Raw genomic sequence first — 17,850 nt, 5'->3', positions numbered from 1 at the left:
GTCAGTGAGGACATTTCGAGAAGACGCTGTGAAATGGAGGTCGGAGTAACACGGCCGAGCGCTGCGGCTTTTTTCCCACTCTGTTCTTGTTGCTTCACAAACAGAATCGCACACGGGTGTAATAAATTGAAACAGCGTGTTAGAGTGTTTATGTGGTTGGTCGGAGGGTTTACATGTGTATGTGGGTGCGTGTGGGTGGGGGGAACTTAAGAACCTTCTTCAACACTCTGCAAGTGTCACGGGGAGTTCAGAAAGATCTTACAATATCATGCACCTATTTTAAATTGGTCTGGGGAATCAGAATCCCCACACCTAGCTAGCAGAAGAGGTATTTCTAGATCTTTCGAGAAGGTGAATCCGAACCAGAGGAATCTCGGTGATCAAGAATAAATCGGGCTGCTAATAAAAAAAAAGCATAATGTTCAGCAATTAACGATTAGCTAGCAAGTTACTGACTTGCCGATTTAAAAAAATCTGCAGATTATCTAGAAAGACATGGCTGAGTTTTTACTTTTGATAACCAATTAACTAGCTGGACCTGGTTGAATTTGCCAATTGCTCAGCAAAACATGATGGTTTATTTTTTCCAATCATGATCATTAGCTGATTCTGTAACAAGACGGATGAGTTAATCGGTCCTGATCCTTATCCAGTTAGCTAGCAAGACATGGTTATCAATCTTGATAACAAGATCAACTAGGAAGACATGTTTGAATTTGGCAATCATCACAAACAGCAAATTGGCTAACATGTTACTGTTGAGATGATCAATCTCTTATTATCTAGCAAGAAATGGTAGAGTTTGTCAATTATGTTAATTAGCAGATTAGCTAGTCAGACTTGCTTTTTTGTTCCTCAATGTTTCCTAGTAGATTTTGTTGGCAGTGCTAGCACTGTCTAAAATTTCCTGTGGAAAAAACAACCTCTTTCCATCCAGACAGAACCAAGCATTAAGTGACTTCTGATTTCTGACAAATGCATGAGGTAGATGAAGTGATGGACCGCATGGATAAGCTCTTGATGAGGACACAACGCAGGGACCCAACTCACCTGTAGGTTTCCACATATGTTTGTTTGGGAAGCCTCTAAATCCTCTGCCTCACGACTAAACAATTCTTATAACAATATCCATAAACCAGGCAAAGCAACATGCAGGTTGTACCACGAGCCAGCATATGACGAGTATTTGTGTTAACGTGTTGGTTCGGATGTCTGTATATTCTCATACACACTTCTGATTGTGAAGCCTGGACCCGGGCTGCTTGTAAGCCAGATTTTTTTCGCACGCCACATCCAGGATTTGGCAACCGAGCTAAAGGAAGCGTGGTTCGAACTTGTTTGAGGTTTGAGCAGATCAGTCGGGGAAGCTGTGTATAATATCAGGACGTCTTGACAGCTCCAGCTATCGAGAGTTAAACAGTGACATCTGGACTGGGTCTGGTTTCAGAACCAATTTGCTGTGTGCAGGATAAAGGCAATAAATTCCACCTTGTTGTGACTAGGCAGAAAATGGACAGACTCAGTCTTTTGGGTTTGTCCAGTATGGCCAGACAACCACCAGGTTACTGTAAGGTATTAAGTCACGCCTCGCCATGCTTATAGGACTACGGTAGAGACTGAGCATAAGTGCTATTTTATATATGTTATCCCGTTTTAAACCCAGACATGTTGTACCATAATCCATGTACAATGACCCGGACGTGGTTTAAAGGACACAGACACTGATCCCTATCCGTCCGCCCGCCTCTCTTTATGACCAAGTGATTAATCCCTTGCGGAGAAACACAACACCAGAAACCACACCAAAGGGGATTACTGGCCTCTATATTTAGGGTTTTATGTACATGAATATTGGCAGAAGCACTCTGTACATGTGACAGGCAGAGCAGACACAGAGAAGAGCACATTTACAGAATCCCAAAGCGATTCACTCACAGAATGAGATAATATACAGACAAAGGCAGCGGGACAGGGGACAACACCTCGACATACCGCCCGACTTCGTCAGGGAATTTTACAACATCAGATTTTTTCATAGCAGGAATAATTATAACAAGTAACAAGCAAAAAATAAAATAATAATAAAGAGTTCAGATAGCAAAACAAACATGAAGAGGTATAAAATAACTTAAGAACTTTTTCTAAATGGGAGTACTCAGTGAGAGAGCGGATGTGGGAAGGGGTCGATGTGATCACAAACAATATGAGTTTGGACAAGGTTCTCACAACACAATGCAAAATTCCAGGATGAGTAACAGGGATGACGGCGCCACTCGTTTACTTGTGAAGAACATGAAGTACATACAGGACGCTATCTCGCTCTAGAAGCAGTTCTGAGTTCTGCCTCTAGGCTCACCAAGTAGTCATTCATGGAAAAATACAAAAACAAAAACAACTTAGTAGAATATCACTTCCAGTTAAATAAACTTTTCCTCTCATTATATATATAATATATTTACTTCTGTGCAGAGTCTATTTTGTGGGAATTTTTTCGTAATTAATTTGTATGTTTGTATTCGTTTTCATTTTAGCAATACTTTCTTGTTTTCACCAGTTTGCTCTGGTACTTGACCGAGTGTCCACCATGACCGATCGCATAGACATCCAGGAGGTAGCTTTTGCCCGGCTCCAGGCCTGTGATGGTTTCGGTGGTTACGGCTTTGTGCGGGTTGGCACTGTAAAAGTATTTGCAGAGCACCTTCTCATCCCTGCGACGCGTCTCGGGTCCGGCGCACTGGTTCCGTTGGCGGCGGCGCTGCTCCTCGCCGTATCCATCAGGCACCTCGCGCTGGTACACGCAATACTTGTTGCGCTCCTGTGTGCCGAGCCAGGCCACGGTGACCGATTCGCATGTGCGCAGCCTGTCGAAGGCCTTGATTCGTGTATCTTCAGGGAGAGAAGGGAAGGGCCGCTTGGCGTCAGCTCGTGTGCTTGCTAACACCTTCAGTGCCGAAGCGCCTTTGCGAGATCCACGTACTCGGATAATGTACTTCGCCTTGGGTTTGGCACGGAGCTGGAATTCACGCACACCTTCCACGTTTTGCGAGAGCACGAGTTTACCGTCACGGCGTACCTGTACGTGAACAGCATCCAAACAGGAGTGGACAGAGAGAGAAACACGGCGGTGGGAGGAAACGGGAGCAAATCGCAGCAACTTGATGCCCTTCCTCTCGACAAAGATGTCTGCCATCTTGCCATCCTTTAGCTCGACAGTCTTGGGCTCAGCCTCATCCTTGGTGCGGGCAAAGGTGCCCACGTATGCCGTACTAGCGTTAGAGGCTACGTTGATGGCAAACACGTCAAAGTAATACTGTGTGGCCGGCCTCAACCCCGACATGGTAAAGATGTTCTTGTTGCCGATGCAGATCTTGCGGATGTCTGAGGGCTTGAGACTGGTACCTGGAGAACGCCACTGCTTGGAAGCTGGCACCCGATTGGCATTCAAAGACCGCTGACGGTCCTTGTCGAGGTTGTTCTCCGGCGAAGTAAAGCCAAAGCGGGCAAAGTCAAATGGGCTGAAATCTAGACCTGGCTTGGGCGCTAGCATGAAAGACTCGTCGGAGCCCATCTTGGCCTCTGCGGCACACAGGCTCTTGAAGTTGTGTTCTTTGTTGACAACCACGCAGTAATGCACAGGCTGACCCATTCGTGAGCCAGTAGGGGTCGGTTTCCAGGCCAGCGTGACGGTGGTACGGCCCAGGCTGGTGACATCCACCCTGGGGTCATAAGGCAGCTCCGGGTAGGGCTGATCTGATTCTGGCGTTGTGGTGGCATAGATCTTAAGGCTGCTGTCTTTTTCGGTGGAGAGAATGTCCAGCTGGTACAGGCCAGAGGGTGAGCTGCTGGATACAAATGACTCCACATCGTTGCCTTTGTAAGAGAAGAGTTCAGTGCCTTCACTGGCTGTCACCTGCTGCTTTTGCTGCTCCAGAGGCTCCGGCTCACCTAGGAAACACAAAAATATCTGGATGAGGTTTTGGAGGAATCACAAGAGTCTCTCTCTTTGTAGAACCAACTTAAATGATTTGCTTTCTTTTCCTCCTTCACCTGACACTAACAGGTAGCAAAGAAATGCAACCTGCAGCTTGCAGAATGTTTTATCATGTCAATCCTGATGAGGTCATTCAGACTGTCCTGGGCCTTGAACAATTAGTTTCTCGTGCCACTAGCTGCAGTGTTTTCTCTCAAAATACTGCCCAACATCAGAGACTAATATTCACTCCCCCTTCCCCCAGAAAACTCCACAGCCATACAGAGGCGCCTTTTAGCCTCGCTCCAGCCCACAGTCCCCATCCGGGCCGTCTCATTGAAGCCGGGCGAGAAAGCATAATATTTTGTCTGTCAAACGAAAAGAGAGCGCACTAAATTAACAGACAGCATGCACAAAGACGCCGTTCCCTTCGGAGGCGTTCAGCAAACTTGCCAAAAAACCATGTACAGAGACCCAGCACTTGTCCAGGATTATGTACATTTATGTATATTTACAGTTCAATGTTATATTAATCTTCTCTAAATCTGGGGTAGCTAAAGATGATAATGATGATGATAAATGTGTCTTCCTTAGGACCGGTGGCAAAATTAGTTTCGAAAAAAAAACTCGAACGAAATGTAGACATTGATGGGAAAAATAAATATATAAAAGCAGCACCCATGAGTAAAGTAAATTAATAGATTAATGCAAGAGGGATGAGAAGTGCTCTGGTACATATTACCTTACTCACTATAACACACACACACACACACACACACACACACACACACACACACACACACTCACACTCTCTCTCTGTAAATCAGACACACATGCTGGTCACATAATTGATTCAAGAGCTTTTTTGGACTCGACTGAAAACAAAACACACATGCCCAACAGCCGCTTTCAAACGCATCCTGATAATCTCAATCTCTCATTGTCAAATTATTCGATCTCTCCGGTTCTAATCCTCCGACTAAAATGAAACCACGACTCTGCTCCAGGTCTGGCGTGTTGTGCCATGCTATTTGAATTTTCAGATACGCTCCAGATGGGGAGAACGAATCAAAATAGAGACGATGCGAGTTCAGAGAGTGAAAAACAATCAGGCTATAGACCTACAGACAGGGATGGAGAACAGCTGACAGGACATGCTTCACAATTTTGCTTTGCCGTGAAAACATAGTAAACAAAGTAAAGAGAAAGCTAGGACCCTGTTTCAGCTTAAGTTGGACGCTGATTTGATTGTAATACATTAAGAAATACTAATAATAAAGTCTTAATGTGTATTTACGTTCGCTGTCTGCCCGTATTCTCCATTTTCCAAAGTCCAAACAGTTCATGACCACATCATGAAGGGTGGGCCCAGAAACACTCCTAACAACCTACCCATACATACATACACGTGAACTCAGAGACTCCTCTGGAAAACCCCACCTCGCAGACAACAAATATTTACAAATATTTGCTCAGATTCATGGTTATGCTCTTAGGATAGTCAAGCTCATTCACACAGTCTCTCTGCTATTTCCGTCTAATCAATGCATAAGTATATTTACCCAACCTTTCTGGGTGATTCATTGAAACGCAGCAGGATGGCTGATTAAACACAACACATCCCAGAATTGTTTGCCGGTTGCCGTTAGAGTAAGCCAATCCTAACGGCTGCCGAAGAAACTAACGAGAATGTCCTTCACAGAATTTGAAAGGATGTCATTGACAAAGGTATCCAGGACACGCTGTTCTTCTCTGTTCAGATCTGTTCTTTAATAAAGCCTAAGGATTGAATGTCCGATTCTAATTCTGTCTGATCTTCCGGAGACGGATGAAAGGAGGCATGTAAGTGTGCATTAAGCCATAAACGGTATTGATTGGTGATAGCTGAAGACCCCTGTATTGATTTTCGGTTTGGCTGCTTCTCAAAAACTTGACTACACCTTCAGCTGAGGAATATAAGCAATTTTCTAAATGAAATGTAAATTTTATTTTGCACATTTTTCCAGGATCTAAACCGATGCAGACTGCTGAGACCTGACTGTACTGTAGTTACCTGATCCCTCTCCGCTGGCTTCCTCGGGCAGTTCCTGCAGTATCAGCCTCCACTCGAGGGGAGCGTCACATGGCGTCACCGTCACTGACAGCGGCGTGTTGTCCTCCTCCACCACAAAATAGTACCTGCCAAAGCAACAACACACTTCAGCATTGCCCAGAATGTGATTTGTATATTGGCTTACAGAATGAAAGCAGCCTCATGTGGATTACAAATACAGTCTGTGGCAGGACGGACGTTGGTTTTTCCAGGTAGGGGAATTATTAGCTTTAATCGTTCTCCCTCGAGCGGAGGAAGACTAGACCATCATAGGTTAAAACAGGCTTCAATTATTCCTAATCTGAATATCCACACTGTCCCCAAACCCTGAACCTATTCTCTGTTCCGAAGCCATTTCTAGCCTCGCACCATAGGCGACATCCCTATTGTCACCCCCTGCCCAGTGGCTCCACCCTTCAACCACAATACTCCACTCCCACACCATACAACATTCGCAACCTTCCATAAAAAAGGTCAAACACATTTAATAATCATTGCAAAATTGCCTGAGTTCAAGTATGTCAATATATACTGTATATTAAAATGGTATATCAGTATATAAAATATATAATATTTAAATGGGTGAGAGCACATTCGCTGGCGCCCCCCAGCTGGTTGTGCCCTTGGTGACCGCCTAGCTTGCCTATACCTAGAAACGGTGCTCAGATTTAACCTAATTTGAGAAGGAAGATTTGAATTAAATGGAACTGACGATAAGAAGTTTGTAGCCTATTCCATGCTATTGTACGCAGCAATATATATTTTCTTTGTATGCCTATGGGGAAACAAATCCCCGAGCATCAGTGCCATTATCAACTTACCCCCCATTATCACATTAAGTCCTTATCAGTGATACACATGTTCATAGCATATTATTACCCTCTATTAAGGCTGTTGAACAAAGAGCCATAATCGCTGCTCGAATGCCGTCCCACCCCACTGAATCATGAAAGATTTATTCAGATCACACACTGAATAATGAACTTGATTTATTACTATTTTTTTACAGTACGGAATATTCATGTGTTCTAGATTTGGCAAGGGCATGTTGTAAATTCAATCCAATTATGATTAAGAGTTCTAGATCGAGCTAAATTATCGCACATTTTCACCCGGTTGACGTATAAAATATGATGAACAGAACCTGTAAAAAAATTTATAAAAATGTGGAACTGTGGGAAACAGTCTGGCATGACCATATGTGGCCTGCATGTTGGAGCTGATTGATTCATATGCGTTTCCACTTGTGCCCTCTGAAACAACCTTGCCTCCCATGGACACCGAAGAGAGAGAGAGAGAGAGAGAGAGAGAGAGAGAGAGAGAGAGAGAGAGAGAGAGAGCGAGGAAGACAGAAAGAAAGAAAGAAAGAAAGAGAGAGAGAGAGAGAGAGAGAGAGAGAGAGAGAGAGAGGAAGAAAGAAAGAAAGAAAGAAAGAAAGAAAGAAAGAAAGAAAGAAAGAAAGAAAGAAAGAAAGAAAGAAAGAAAGAAAGAAAGAAAGAAAGAGCAGAAGTGCTGTGAACGTGGGTATCGTCTTTCGCTAGAGACACCTGCTTCTTCATCAAAAGTGCTTCTCATTCACGCGCACACACCCACGTTTCCCAGCATCTCATCCATAATGCATGCCTCCTTATGCCCTCGTCAGCTGTGCGCCGGCTCTAATCGATTCCATATTCTCCATTAGGACACGTAAAAACATATCCACACACTAAATCGTGTGAAGTCCTTCACATCTTGTAAAACGTGTTACAGAACATCTAGAAGAGTTTTCTTTTTAATCGGTTTTCCCTCTGCAGACGGCCTTGTAGATACTTAAAAGCTGTCGAATTTTGCACGTGTGGGTGTGTAAGCATACCTCTTCGGCGTGTCCCTGAACAGGTATCCGCTAATCTCAGCTCCATCGGGAATAACAGACGAGTCGTGAAACAGGGCCTTATCCCGGATCTGCATCTGGAACAGGCCTTCATCACGAGTGGGTAACTTCTGACCAAGTACAGACAACGACAGCAACAGCACTGCAAAGCAGCTGAACGCTCGCCTCATTCTGCTACAGAGAGAACGATAAAGACAGAGAGAAAAAACATGATAACGCACGTGTGTGGTTGCTTTTGACATCTCGTAAAAAAATGCACACATGGTTTCATGTGGGTCCACTTAATATTTCGGACCCTCGTATTTCTGCCCCAACCCAAGGTCACGAATTGAAAACAAATTCATTGATTACCGCTTCTCGTGTTACATAAGGACGTAGACAGCCAGCAGCGGATCTACAACCGGACTAAAGTCGCTGGCACGGAAACTCGCATGCACACAGATGTGAAGCACATGTGCTTGTTTGTATTTGTTCTGGAGTGCGTTAGCCGTCTGGATCTGTTCATTTGTCATGTCAGTTCGTTATTTCCTGGTCGCTCTAAAACCTGCGCAATTGAACTGTGCACACTTTCGATGAAAAGATTAGGTTATTGGAGCAGTGATTTAAGGGGTTCGGAAAAATCATTAGAATTTGCTTTATGGAGCGGTGTTTAATCCTGAACTTAAATTCACGAATCAGCAGTCTTGGTAAAATAATAGAAAAGCCACAATGGGGGACACATTAAGAAAGAAAGAACTGTATACTTGTCACATGTATTTTATAGCACAGTGAATTTCTTTTGCATATCCCAGCAATGCTAAGAAGTTGGGGTCAGAGTGCAGGGATAGGTGTGAGGGTTAAGGGCCTTGCTCAAGGGCCCAAGAACTTAGGTATACTGTAACTTGAACCCCTGATCTCCTAATCAGCAACCCAGCTTCATACTCACCAAGTTATTGAAGGTGAACTGGCTCAAAAGTGGTAGCTCCAGTACTGCCAAGCTGCCACTCTTGGGCCCTTGAGCAAGGCCCTTAACTCTCTGTGCCCCAGGGGTGCTGTATATTGGCTGACTCTATACTCTGACCCCAGCTTCCTAAAATTGCTGGAATATCTGACAAAAGAATTTCTCTTTGCTGTAAAGTTCATGTGACAAGTAAAAAGCCCCTTCACTTTCCTGCAGATGGATGTAACCCATAAGAATTTAATGTCATTCTTACATGGAATGTTATATCATGTGTAAAGTGAACTTGGTTGTTAAAAAGTAGCAAAAAAACCCACTAGAATAACTAAAACTGATACAAAAAAACGAATAATAGAAATAATTGGTTGTGAGTAGACATGGCTAACACTGCTAACATTTATGTGATAGATGACTAGCGTATATCAGTGTCCATTTTACTCCCTCATAACTCATTATACAGGACTGCCATGTCTGTGTCTCTCCCATCTCACTCAGGTCCTGTCCCCTGTCTATTGATTGGGCCCCACTGATCGAAGCTGATGGCTAACCCCAATCCCTGCTGATATAATGAGAATAATGATGGCAGATCAGCCCGATACTTTACTGCCTTCTTTACTGCAGCTGGAACGAGTGCCCTTTTAATGACCCCTCTTTCACCCTCCTCCCTCTCATTCTGTCGTTTTTTCTTTCACCACCTCTCTCTTCATTCATTCTGTCTTTGTTTTGTTTTTTATATCATTCTCTTGTGCACTTTTACCTCCTCCCATTCTTTATACCGGGTTTCACAGCTTTTCCCTTTAAAAGCCCCAATTTTTTTTTTTTTTTTTTTTTGTTGATTGTCGACGCTTCTCCCAAAATGTTTGGTTTGTCACTGTTGGGTAAGACTCAGTTTTAGACATGAAACACTGAAGGTTTGGATTTTGTAGGAAAGGTCTCTCTGGCAGTCAAAACCTCAAGGCAAAGTTTTGGGGTTATTGGCAATTTTCGTTTCGGGGACACGTTTGTGAACCTTCAAGCAAATGATTAGAATAAAATGTGATCGATTTCCAGAAAATAGTTGCTATGGCAAACAAGATTTATTACACAGCTTGGGTATAATAATAATAACAACTAAAATAAGTAGGCATCATAGTGAACTTGTTTTCCATGAAAAGATTAGGAAAGGAAAAATGAGAAAAATCTTTTTCTCAGATCTGGCAACCTTGACTAAGTATTCAAAGCATTTAAGGGAGTATTTAAAGAGCTGCAGAAACTGAAGTAATAAAAAAAAAAAAAAAAAAGCTGGTTTATCTTCTTGTGTCCACCAGGATGGCCGAGTGGTTAAGGCATTGGACTTAAGATCCAATAGACGTACGTCTGCGTGGGTTCGAACCCCACTCCTGGTAACTGCAAGTTAGTCACTGGAGCAATGAGATAAATTCCCTGAGAAATCCAAAGAAAACCTTTATTGGTTTAACTGGATGTATAAATTTATTTCTAGATTTGAACCAAGTTAAATACCAAAAAACCACACCCCCTTAAACATCCTATCTTTTCCAACCATACAAGGGCCACACCTCATAGTCTATTTAAAATGATCATCGTAATTGAGAAGATAGTTGGAATTCTAGATTATTTGACATTCCTTTTTTTTATTTCAAAACCCATAGAACATGAGATCAAACCAGGGTTTTGTTGTATTGGTAGATATGTGGCAGCATTCCGAAGCCTGACTGAGTAAATCGGACAGTTCTGTAGAACGCTCGTCAGATATTCCGACGGTGGCGATGTGAAAGAAACATTCACACTTTAGTCACAAGAATCCTGTCTTCTAACTCTGGACCACACACCAGACACTTTCGGATGATGTCAAAGAACGTGAGAACATTAAAAAGATCTAGCTGAATTATGGAACCCTGTCTTCTTTGAAGCTCTAATGCAAAGACATGAGACCATCACAGGCCAGCTTCTGACACTTAACGTGAGATCATAAAAAAAAAAAAAAAAACGGGATTCTATCCGATTCCCAGGATACCCTCGCATTTCCCACAATGCACGGCGTTCTCTTTGCTAAAATGAAACTTCAAAACAACTCCATCTGGAACAAATAAAGCTAAAAGTTTAATTAGAGCCGGGGAGAATGTCTGATCACAATTTGTGAGGGCATAATTTAAACGGCAGAGCCGACCGCGTTCGTGTCAACCTTGTTTTGCTGCCGTTTTTTTATACGTTCTATAATATATCGCTTTTTGTCATTTGCTTTTTAGGTCATATAGGAAATGAGATGCGTGACAAAGGTTTGTGTGTATGTGTGTATCAGGGAGGTTTAGGATTATGAGAGGATAATTCTAAACAGCTTAAGCTCTTCGAGAGCAGTAATGGTCTGTAGTGTTTGTATGGCCATCGTTTTTTTTTATCCCCTCTTAATCGCTCACATAAAAGCCAAAATGCGAAACTATCAAACAGAACAAGCGAACGAATTAAAATTACTCTTGACCAGCTGTGCAAAGAAAAAAAAAAGAAACACGCCAACCCTGGGAAAATGACTGATTGCTTTCCATTGTTAATAGTCCGATTTTCGACTATTAAGCGACGTTTAAATATTTTCCAGGTTAGAAAATCAGCGTTTGAGTTGCTTGGTTTCTAAGTGACCACGTGCAAATGGTCGAAGCGGTTTAGCGTATGCAATCAGTCATTAATTAATTGTATTTGTAAGGCGACTTGTGATTCATCACAAATGGATGAAAGAGCTCAGATCGAGAAGGTCCTTCATCAATCACTCAGGGAGCTGATTGATCTACGAGCGGTGTTAATGGCCGGTAAAATGCCTTTTAACTGGAATTAGCTTAGTGTAGCTATTCACTGGGGGGCTTGAGTTATTTCAAGCAGGTTGTCAAGACACAAACACACACACACAGATGATGAGCACATGTTTCGAACCATGCACAGGAGCAACACGGGCATTTCCACATGCCAATCACGCTCCAGTGGCGCTACCCACAAACGCCAGTAAGCCTTCATTACTAACATGTGTGTGTGTTATTCATGCTGACTTCCGTGGATATTAGCAGCTCAGGGCGTGAGTTCTGAACGCACGCACATTGACGGCGGGGTAAAAAAGAGTGACTTGGCATCAAAAGTTGGCATCGAGACAATATTTTTCTACAACCCCGATCCCAATCTACACTTTGGAATGTTCGCAGGAAAATATTACGCCGCATACGCAAATCCCGGAGCTCTCCAGGAAGGACAGAGACAAAGTTTTTTTTGGATTGGCCAGCATTCCAAGACTAGGGTGCTTTAAAATTCCTGTCAGTATCTAAATTACAAATCTGGACAATAACATTTATCATTATTGCGGTAAGAAAAGAGCGGCTCGAAAGCCGGCGACGGAAACGAAAGGAGCTGCTCCGATTCTCTCGCTTAAGAGTTCTGGATTCGAGTTCAATTTAAGTGCCAAACCAAAGTGACACCACTCTGCCTGGGCAGCCAAATCACACACACTCTTACACACACTAGCTTGAGAGAAAGATGGCTAACGCTAAGCTCCAAGAGACACCGCTGGAACGCTGTGCTGCCAGGCTCTTGTCCTTCTTGGCCAGCGCTCAGGACGGCGTTTGCAGGAGCTAAACTTAGAGAGAGTTTGGTAAAGGTTGTTACAGGACTGTTTATACTTGGCTCACACAGAGAATGCCATTAGTGTGTAAGCCTCAAACAACACGGGGGTGAAGGGTACGGCACAAAGCGCCGCCAGGCAAACCGAAGATCTTCCTGGTTGCTCGCATGTACGTGTCCAGAGGGAAGTTTCAGCCAGAAGATGATCTAAGTTAAAATAGGACTGATCTGTCACTGGGGTGGGTCCTGCTAGGGGGCGCACTTCAGTTATCTCTTAAATTGAAAGGTCCAAAAGGTGCACTCTTAAAAGTACAGTTTAGTACAATTGGTTCAAAACTGTACAATTCAGTGTGACTTTCAATTCTTCTTCTCCTCTCTTCTTTTGTCTTCTCTCCTTTTCTCCTCTTTTCTCTCCACTTGTTCACACTTCTTTTTTCTTTACTACATGTATCATTCTAGCCAAAGAACCCGTGAGGAGACCGTTCTCCAGGAAGAAGTTCTCCATAGAACATAATATTGTAGATTGGTTCATTCAGAGGTTTTATCCTCTCTTCTCCTCATTTCTATTTTCTTGTCTTGTCTTCTCTTCTCTTCTCTTCTTTTCTCTTCTCCTCATTTCTATTTTCCTGTCTTCTCTTCTCCTTTCCTCGCTTCTATTGTCCTCTCTTCTCTTCTCTTCTCTTTTCTTCTTCTCATTTTTATTTTCTTGTCTTCTCCTCTTTTCTCTTCTCTTCTCTTCTCCTCATTTCTATTTTCCTGTCTTCTCTTCTCCTTTCCTTGCTTCTCTTCTCTTCTTTTCTCTTCTCTTCTCTTCTCCTCATTTCTATTTTCCTGTCTTCTCTTCTCCTTTCCTTGCTTCTCTTCTCCTTTCCTTGCTTCTCTTCTCTTCTTTTCTCTTCTCTTCTCTTCTATTTTACTCTCTGCATCAGTCTAACTTTTCCATTTGGAACACAACACCGATATCAAATCTCCGAGCCTCAGCTGACACCCGATCGTACTGCAACCCGACATCCGCACAGTAAGTATCGGTTGTCAGGTCACCTGATCACAGGCAGGTTGAAGGGCTGCTGTAAGACAAGCAGTTCCCTTATTGTCACACACATTCACAATATAAACCTCATCAACGCATGATTGGTTGGCAGGTCCGACGCCGATCCGGCGTTTACGTACCGATGCCTTTACTTTCCTCATTTTTTTTTCATGTGTGGAAAAAAGGGTTGGAAACCAGTCAGCTTCAGAGATAAGACGTCTGAACAAATGGAGCTCAGTGCTGAAGGTTATGTTCCAGCGACCCCAAAGGTTAAGAGTCAAGAGACGCTTTTGGTCATGAAGAAGGAAATGAGCTCTGAGCAAGCTTTTGTTGGAAAAAAAGGCAATATGTTCTAAAGATCTAAAACGTCTCTGTCAACCAAAAGTGAGAACAAATACATGTAGCCCCAGAGTTATGACGGTTCGACTTACGACCTTTTTTGATCTGTGATACGACAAAATTGTGAAAATATGTACATTTCGATTTTCGTATGATAAATTGGAACGTTGCAGGATATAAAACCTCCCACCTTGTCGGATGTTTTACAGATGTTTTTGGTGTTTCAAAGCGCAAATTTCAAAGCGCTGTCCATGCACCCGCAGCCACTTGCATGCATATAAATAAAATATACACATTACGGTGGTGTAAATTGCTGCTTTGCTAAATGATGTACTGTAATATGTTTAATTATTAACCACACTGACCCATACTATCACCATTCTTCAAGACTCCTGAGTAGGTAGTCCATGTCCAGTTACAATGGGGTCATGGGAACACGTCTCCATCGTAAGTAAATCGTAAGTAAGTGAGAAAGAAAGAAAAAAGAAAAAAGAAAGAAAGAAAGAAGAGTGAGAGATCTGCTCTAGCTTCCAAATCTGAGTTTACAAAATCCTGCCAAGCTTCAGTTCTGCGTAAGTCAGCATTTCCCTGCTCTAAATGAGGTCTTAATCACTTCAGCCATGAGTGAAAGCCTGCAGCACGTCGCCACATCAACACCGAGGTCTTGTCACAGTGGGAATCCGCTCCACGGCCGCCTTTTCCGTGTTTCCACCCAGACAGCACAGAGGCACCGTTCAGACGGTGTGTGAGAACCCCGTAAGCCGAGCTGTTTGTATGGACCCTGCTGGGAAAGAGCATCCCGGGGGAATATATTCAGCGGCGCTACGGGGCTTGAACAGGTATGGAAATGAGGGAAGGAAAAGGAGCAAGTGCCAAACCCTCGATTCTGTACCTATAGAACTCGACACGGAGACCTGGGGAGCTGCACAACCCGAACGCCGACCCGAACAGGCGCTGCATACCGACGGCGTCCTGTCACACTTGCCACACACACACACACACACACACACACACACACACACACACACACACACACACAACACACACAGCCATCGCAACAGTGGCGGGATTCTTTCTGCACAGCAGTTTTCATATGCAAATGGAGGGGTTTAGATACGCTATGTGACACAGGCCTTGCCCATTTTCACACTTTTGTTCCACTTTTCATTGCTTCTCTGAGAAAGAGCATAGAAAACAGAGCGAGAGAGAGAAAGAGAGAAAGGGAGAGAGAAACAGAATGCATGAACAATGCCTTGGCCTCCCTGTTAAATGCACTTATTCAAGCCCTCTCCTCTCGCTCTGCTTTTCTTTCACGACTGAACAGAAAATATCACCAGGGCAGGTCAGGCAGGCAAATACACTTCTCCATTAATTCTTTGCTTCCTATTTCCATTTTTCTTTTCTTTTTTTTTTCTCAGGGCGAGGAAAACTACGGACCAAGCCCATTAACCAAACTTTTTTTTTTTTTTTTTTTTACCTCCAAGTCAACTTTAATAACTAGTTCTTTTCTTAGGGTTAAAAAAATAAATAATAATTGTTATACTGGTTGCCAAATACAGCAATTTCACACAATTTTTTTTTTTTTTTTTTTTTAAGTCTGATAGAATGCTATTGTGTTTAAAGGGAGAGATTATGAAAATAAAAGTGTGAGCTGGGTCAAAAAATTAGGAACACATTAGGAAGTGATTAAGACCAGAACACTATTATTTTGATTCATGACGTAAAAATACCAAGATACAATACAATGTTCTTGGACTCGTTTTCTAAAGCTTCAAAAGGTCCATCTTTAACTGGTTACCGCCGCAGAGATACAGCAAAAGAAAAACACTTTTTAGTATTTGTTTTATAGGTTTGTTGTTGTTGTTTTTATTTTATTTTTATATTTTTTTGTAAGCTACACAGGTTGAAAGTATTCGGTTTGATATGGCAACCCTTATTAAATAACTATACAATGATTTATTTGACTTCATAACACTTTATTATACAAGTAGATAAAAAAAATATATACTAAAACGTTTTAGGGAAAAATTATATCTGCGTTATGAAACGTTTCGTTACAAAAAAATACTAATTATAAGTGATTTTTTTATTATAGGAGGATTTTATAAAGATAATAAACTCACTGTGTCGAGAAGTTTTGCCTCGTAAATGTTAAAATAAATGATAAAAATGAAGAAAATGGTTTTAAAAAGCATAATATTGTTTTTATTTTTTCAGGATGAAGTGTCGCGTCTGGACAAACGCGTGAAAGCGCGTGAGACACCAAGCTGCAGCCGCGCGCACAGACCGCACCGTGCGCGAGCCTCACTGCTTATGCATGCACTTTTTCTTTCTTTCTTTCTTTCTTTCTTTCTTTCTTTCTTTCTTTCTTTCTTTCTTTCTTTCTTTCTTTCTTTCTTTCTTTCTTTCTGCGGTTAAAAGGTTGTTTAACTTCTTCTTCTCCTTGTTTTTTTGTTCTTCATCCTCACCCCTTCTCCACACCTCCTCCAAAACCGCAACCCGGTGCAGGAGACTAAAATTAAAAGCGCGTGCGAGCTCGGGCTTGATTGAAGCGCGCTTGTTAGAAACGCCTTTAACTTCCCGGAGTGGTAAAAACCGCAAAAGAAAGAAAGAAAGAAAGAAAGAAAAGGAAGAAAGGGGGAAAAAAAACCACCCCAGTTCTCTCGCACCCTGGCACGAGTTTCAAAGAGTACAGTTTAGTGCTCGGAGAGTCCCGTGCTGGGTTTTTTCTGCCACCACCACCACCCTCAACTTCCTCGACATGCCCCAAAGTTTTACTAATAAAGGATTTTTTACGAGATATAAACGAAAATGCAAAACGAGGTACCGCAAAAATGTTCCCTGGGGATCTTCAGGAAAGTTCTCACCCAGGTCTTGAATGCACGAGCCTTAAAAATGCATTCAGGATATTTTGCACACAAAAAAAAAAACATGATGGGGGTCTTCCCTGAAGAACTCTGGAAGTACCCAATAAGATTCCCAAAAGGTTACCTGTTTATACGACAGCACGTGCAGGCATTGGAAAAAAAAATGTGCAAAAGTGATGCAAAGTCTCAATGCAATTAGATGGTGGAAAATACTTTACCTTCTTCTGCTTTGTTTTTGGTCCAGATGAATGTTAAATTTGCTTAAATGTTCTTTTTGATCCAATCCACGAGCGCAGCTTCTCAACTCAAACGCATTCAACTCAAATATAAAGAAAAACACAAAAACACGCGTCCCTCTAGAACTAAACTCAGTGAAGAAGTTTGTCCTTTAGGCTTCTGTGCAGTAGTTTCCTCCTTTTGCACTCTGGGATCTAATGGGATCTGATGGGATCTGATGAGATGCGATGAGATGCGGCGCGCGCTCTACTGACAAGCGTCGATCCAAACTCCACACTGAGAGTCAGAGGGGGTTATCCTGAGTTTTTTTTATTTTTAAGTCCTCCTCTTCTTTCTCTACTTCTTCCTCTTCTTTTTCTTCTTCCCTGGCACTGCGTTCCTCCCCTCTGCTATTCAGACTCGGACTGAACTGAAGTGAGAGAGAGTAGAGAGCTGAAGAGCTCTGGTTCAGCGCGCGCTCGCAGAAGCGACTCCCATGAGCCTGCCCACTTCGCTCGTGGGCGCGCACACACGCACACGAACGCAAACACACACACACACACACACACACACACACACACACACACATCACATCTACCAAAAGCAATGATACCAGGTGCCAAACGGGATTCCTTACACACGTCACATCTGTTACAGATGTGTGTCATTGTATAGTAAAGAGTTAAAAAAATTACTTGCAATAGAGTTTCAACAAACATCTACATAAAACAGGTGCAAATAAATATAAACAAATTTATTGACATTTTATTAATATACTACACCATGCTTTCATTCTGAAAGTTTTACCCTCTGCTAACACATGCTCCTATACTGTAAATCTCATTGTTGATTTTTACCTTTAACATATCACTTCCATCTGGAAATCGAGATGTAGATTGTTTAGTGAAAAAAAGTGAAAAGTACCCCAACCCTAA

General features: G+C 42.5%; 1 protein-coding gene across 1 annotated transcript; it reads right to left on the bottom strand.

The window, feature by feature from the left end:
* Nucleotides 1–1,807: 1,807 nt before the first annotated feature.
* Nucleotides 1,808–17,448, bottom strand: ndnf (neuron-derived neurotrophic factor). The gene is made up of 4 exons (XM_083521394.1): nucleotides 16,918–17,448; nucleotides 7,915–8,106; nucleotides 6,024–6,148; nucleotides 1,808–3,945 (listed from the first exon to the last, which is right to left on the bottom strand). Exons 2-4 carry the CDS (start codon nucleotides 8,100–8,102, stop codon nucleotides 2,528–2,530), a joined length of 1,731 nt encoding a protein of 576 aa, XP_083377520.1. The 5' UTR covers nucleotides 8,103–8,106; nucleotides 16,918–17,448; the 3' UTR covers nucleotides 1,808–2,527.
* Nucleotides 17,449–17,850: the final 402 nt, after the last annotated feature.

Source organism: Silurus aristotelis (genome assembly GCF_946808225.1).
Source record: "Silurus aristotelis genome assembly, chromosome: 19".
Classification (NCBI taxonomy): Eukaryota; Metazoa; Chordata; class Actinopteri; order Siluriformes; family Siluridae; genus Silurus; species Silurus aristotelis.
Note: the sequence above shows the minus strand (reverse complement) of the source record. Positions and strands in the feature narration are given on the sequence as shown.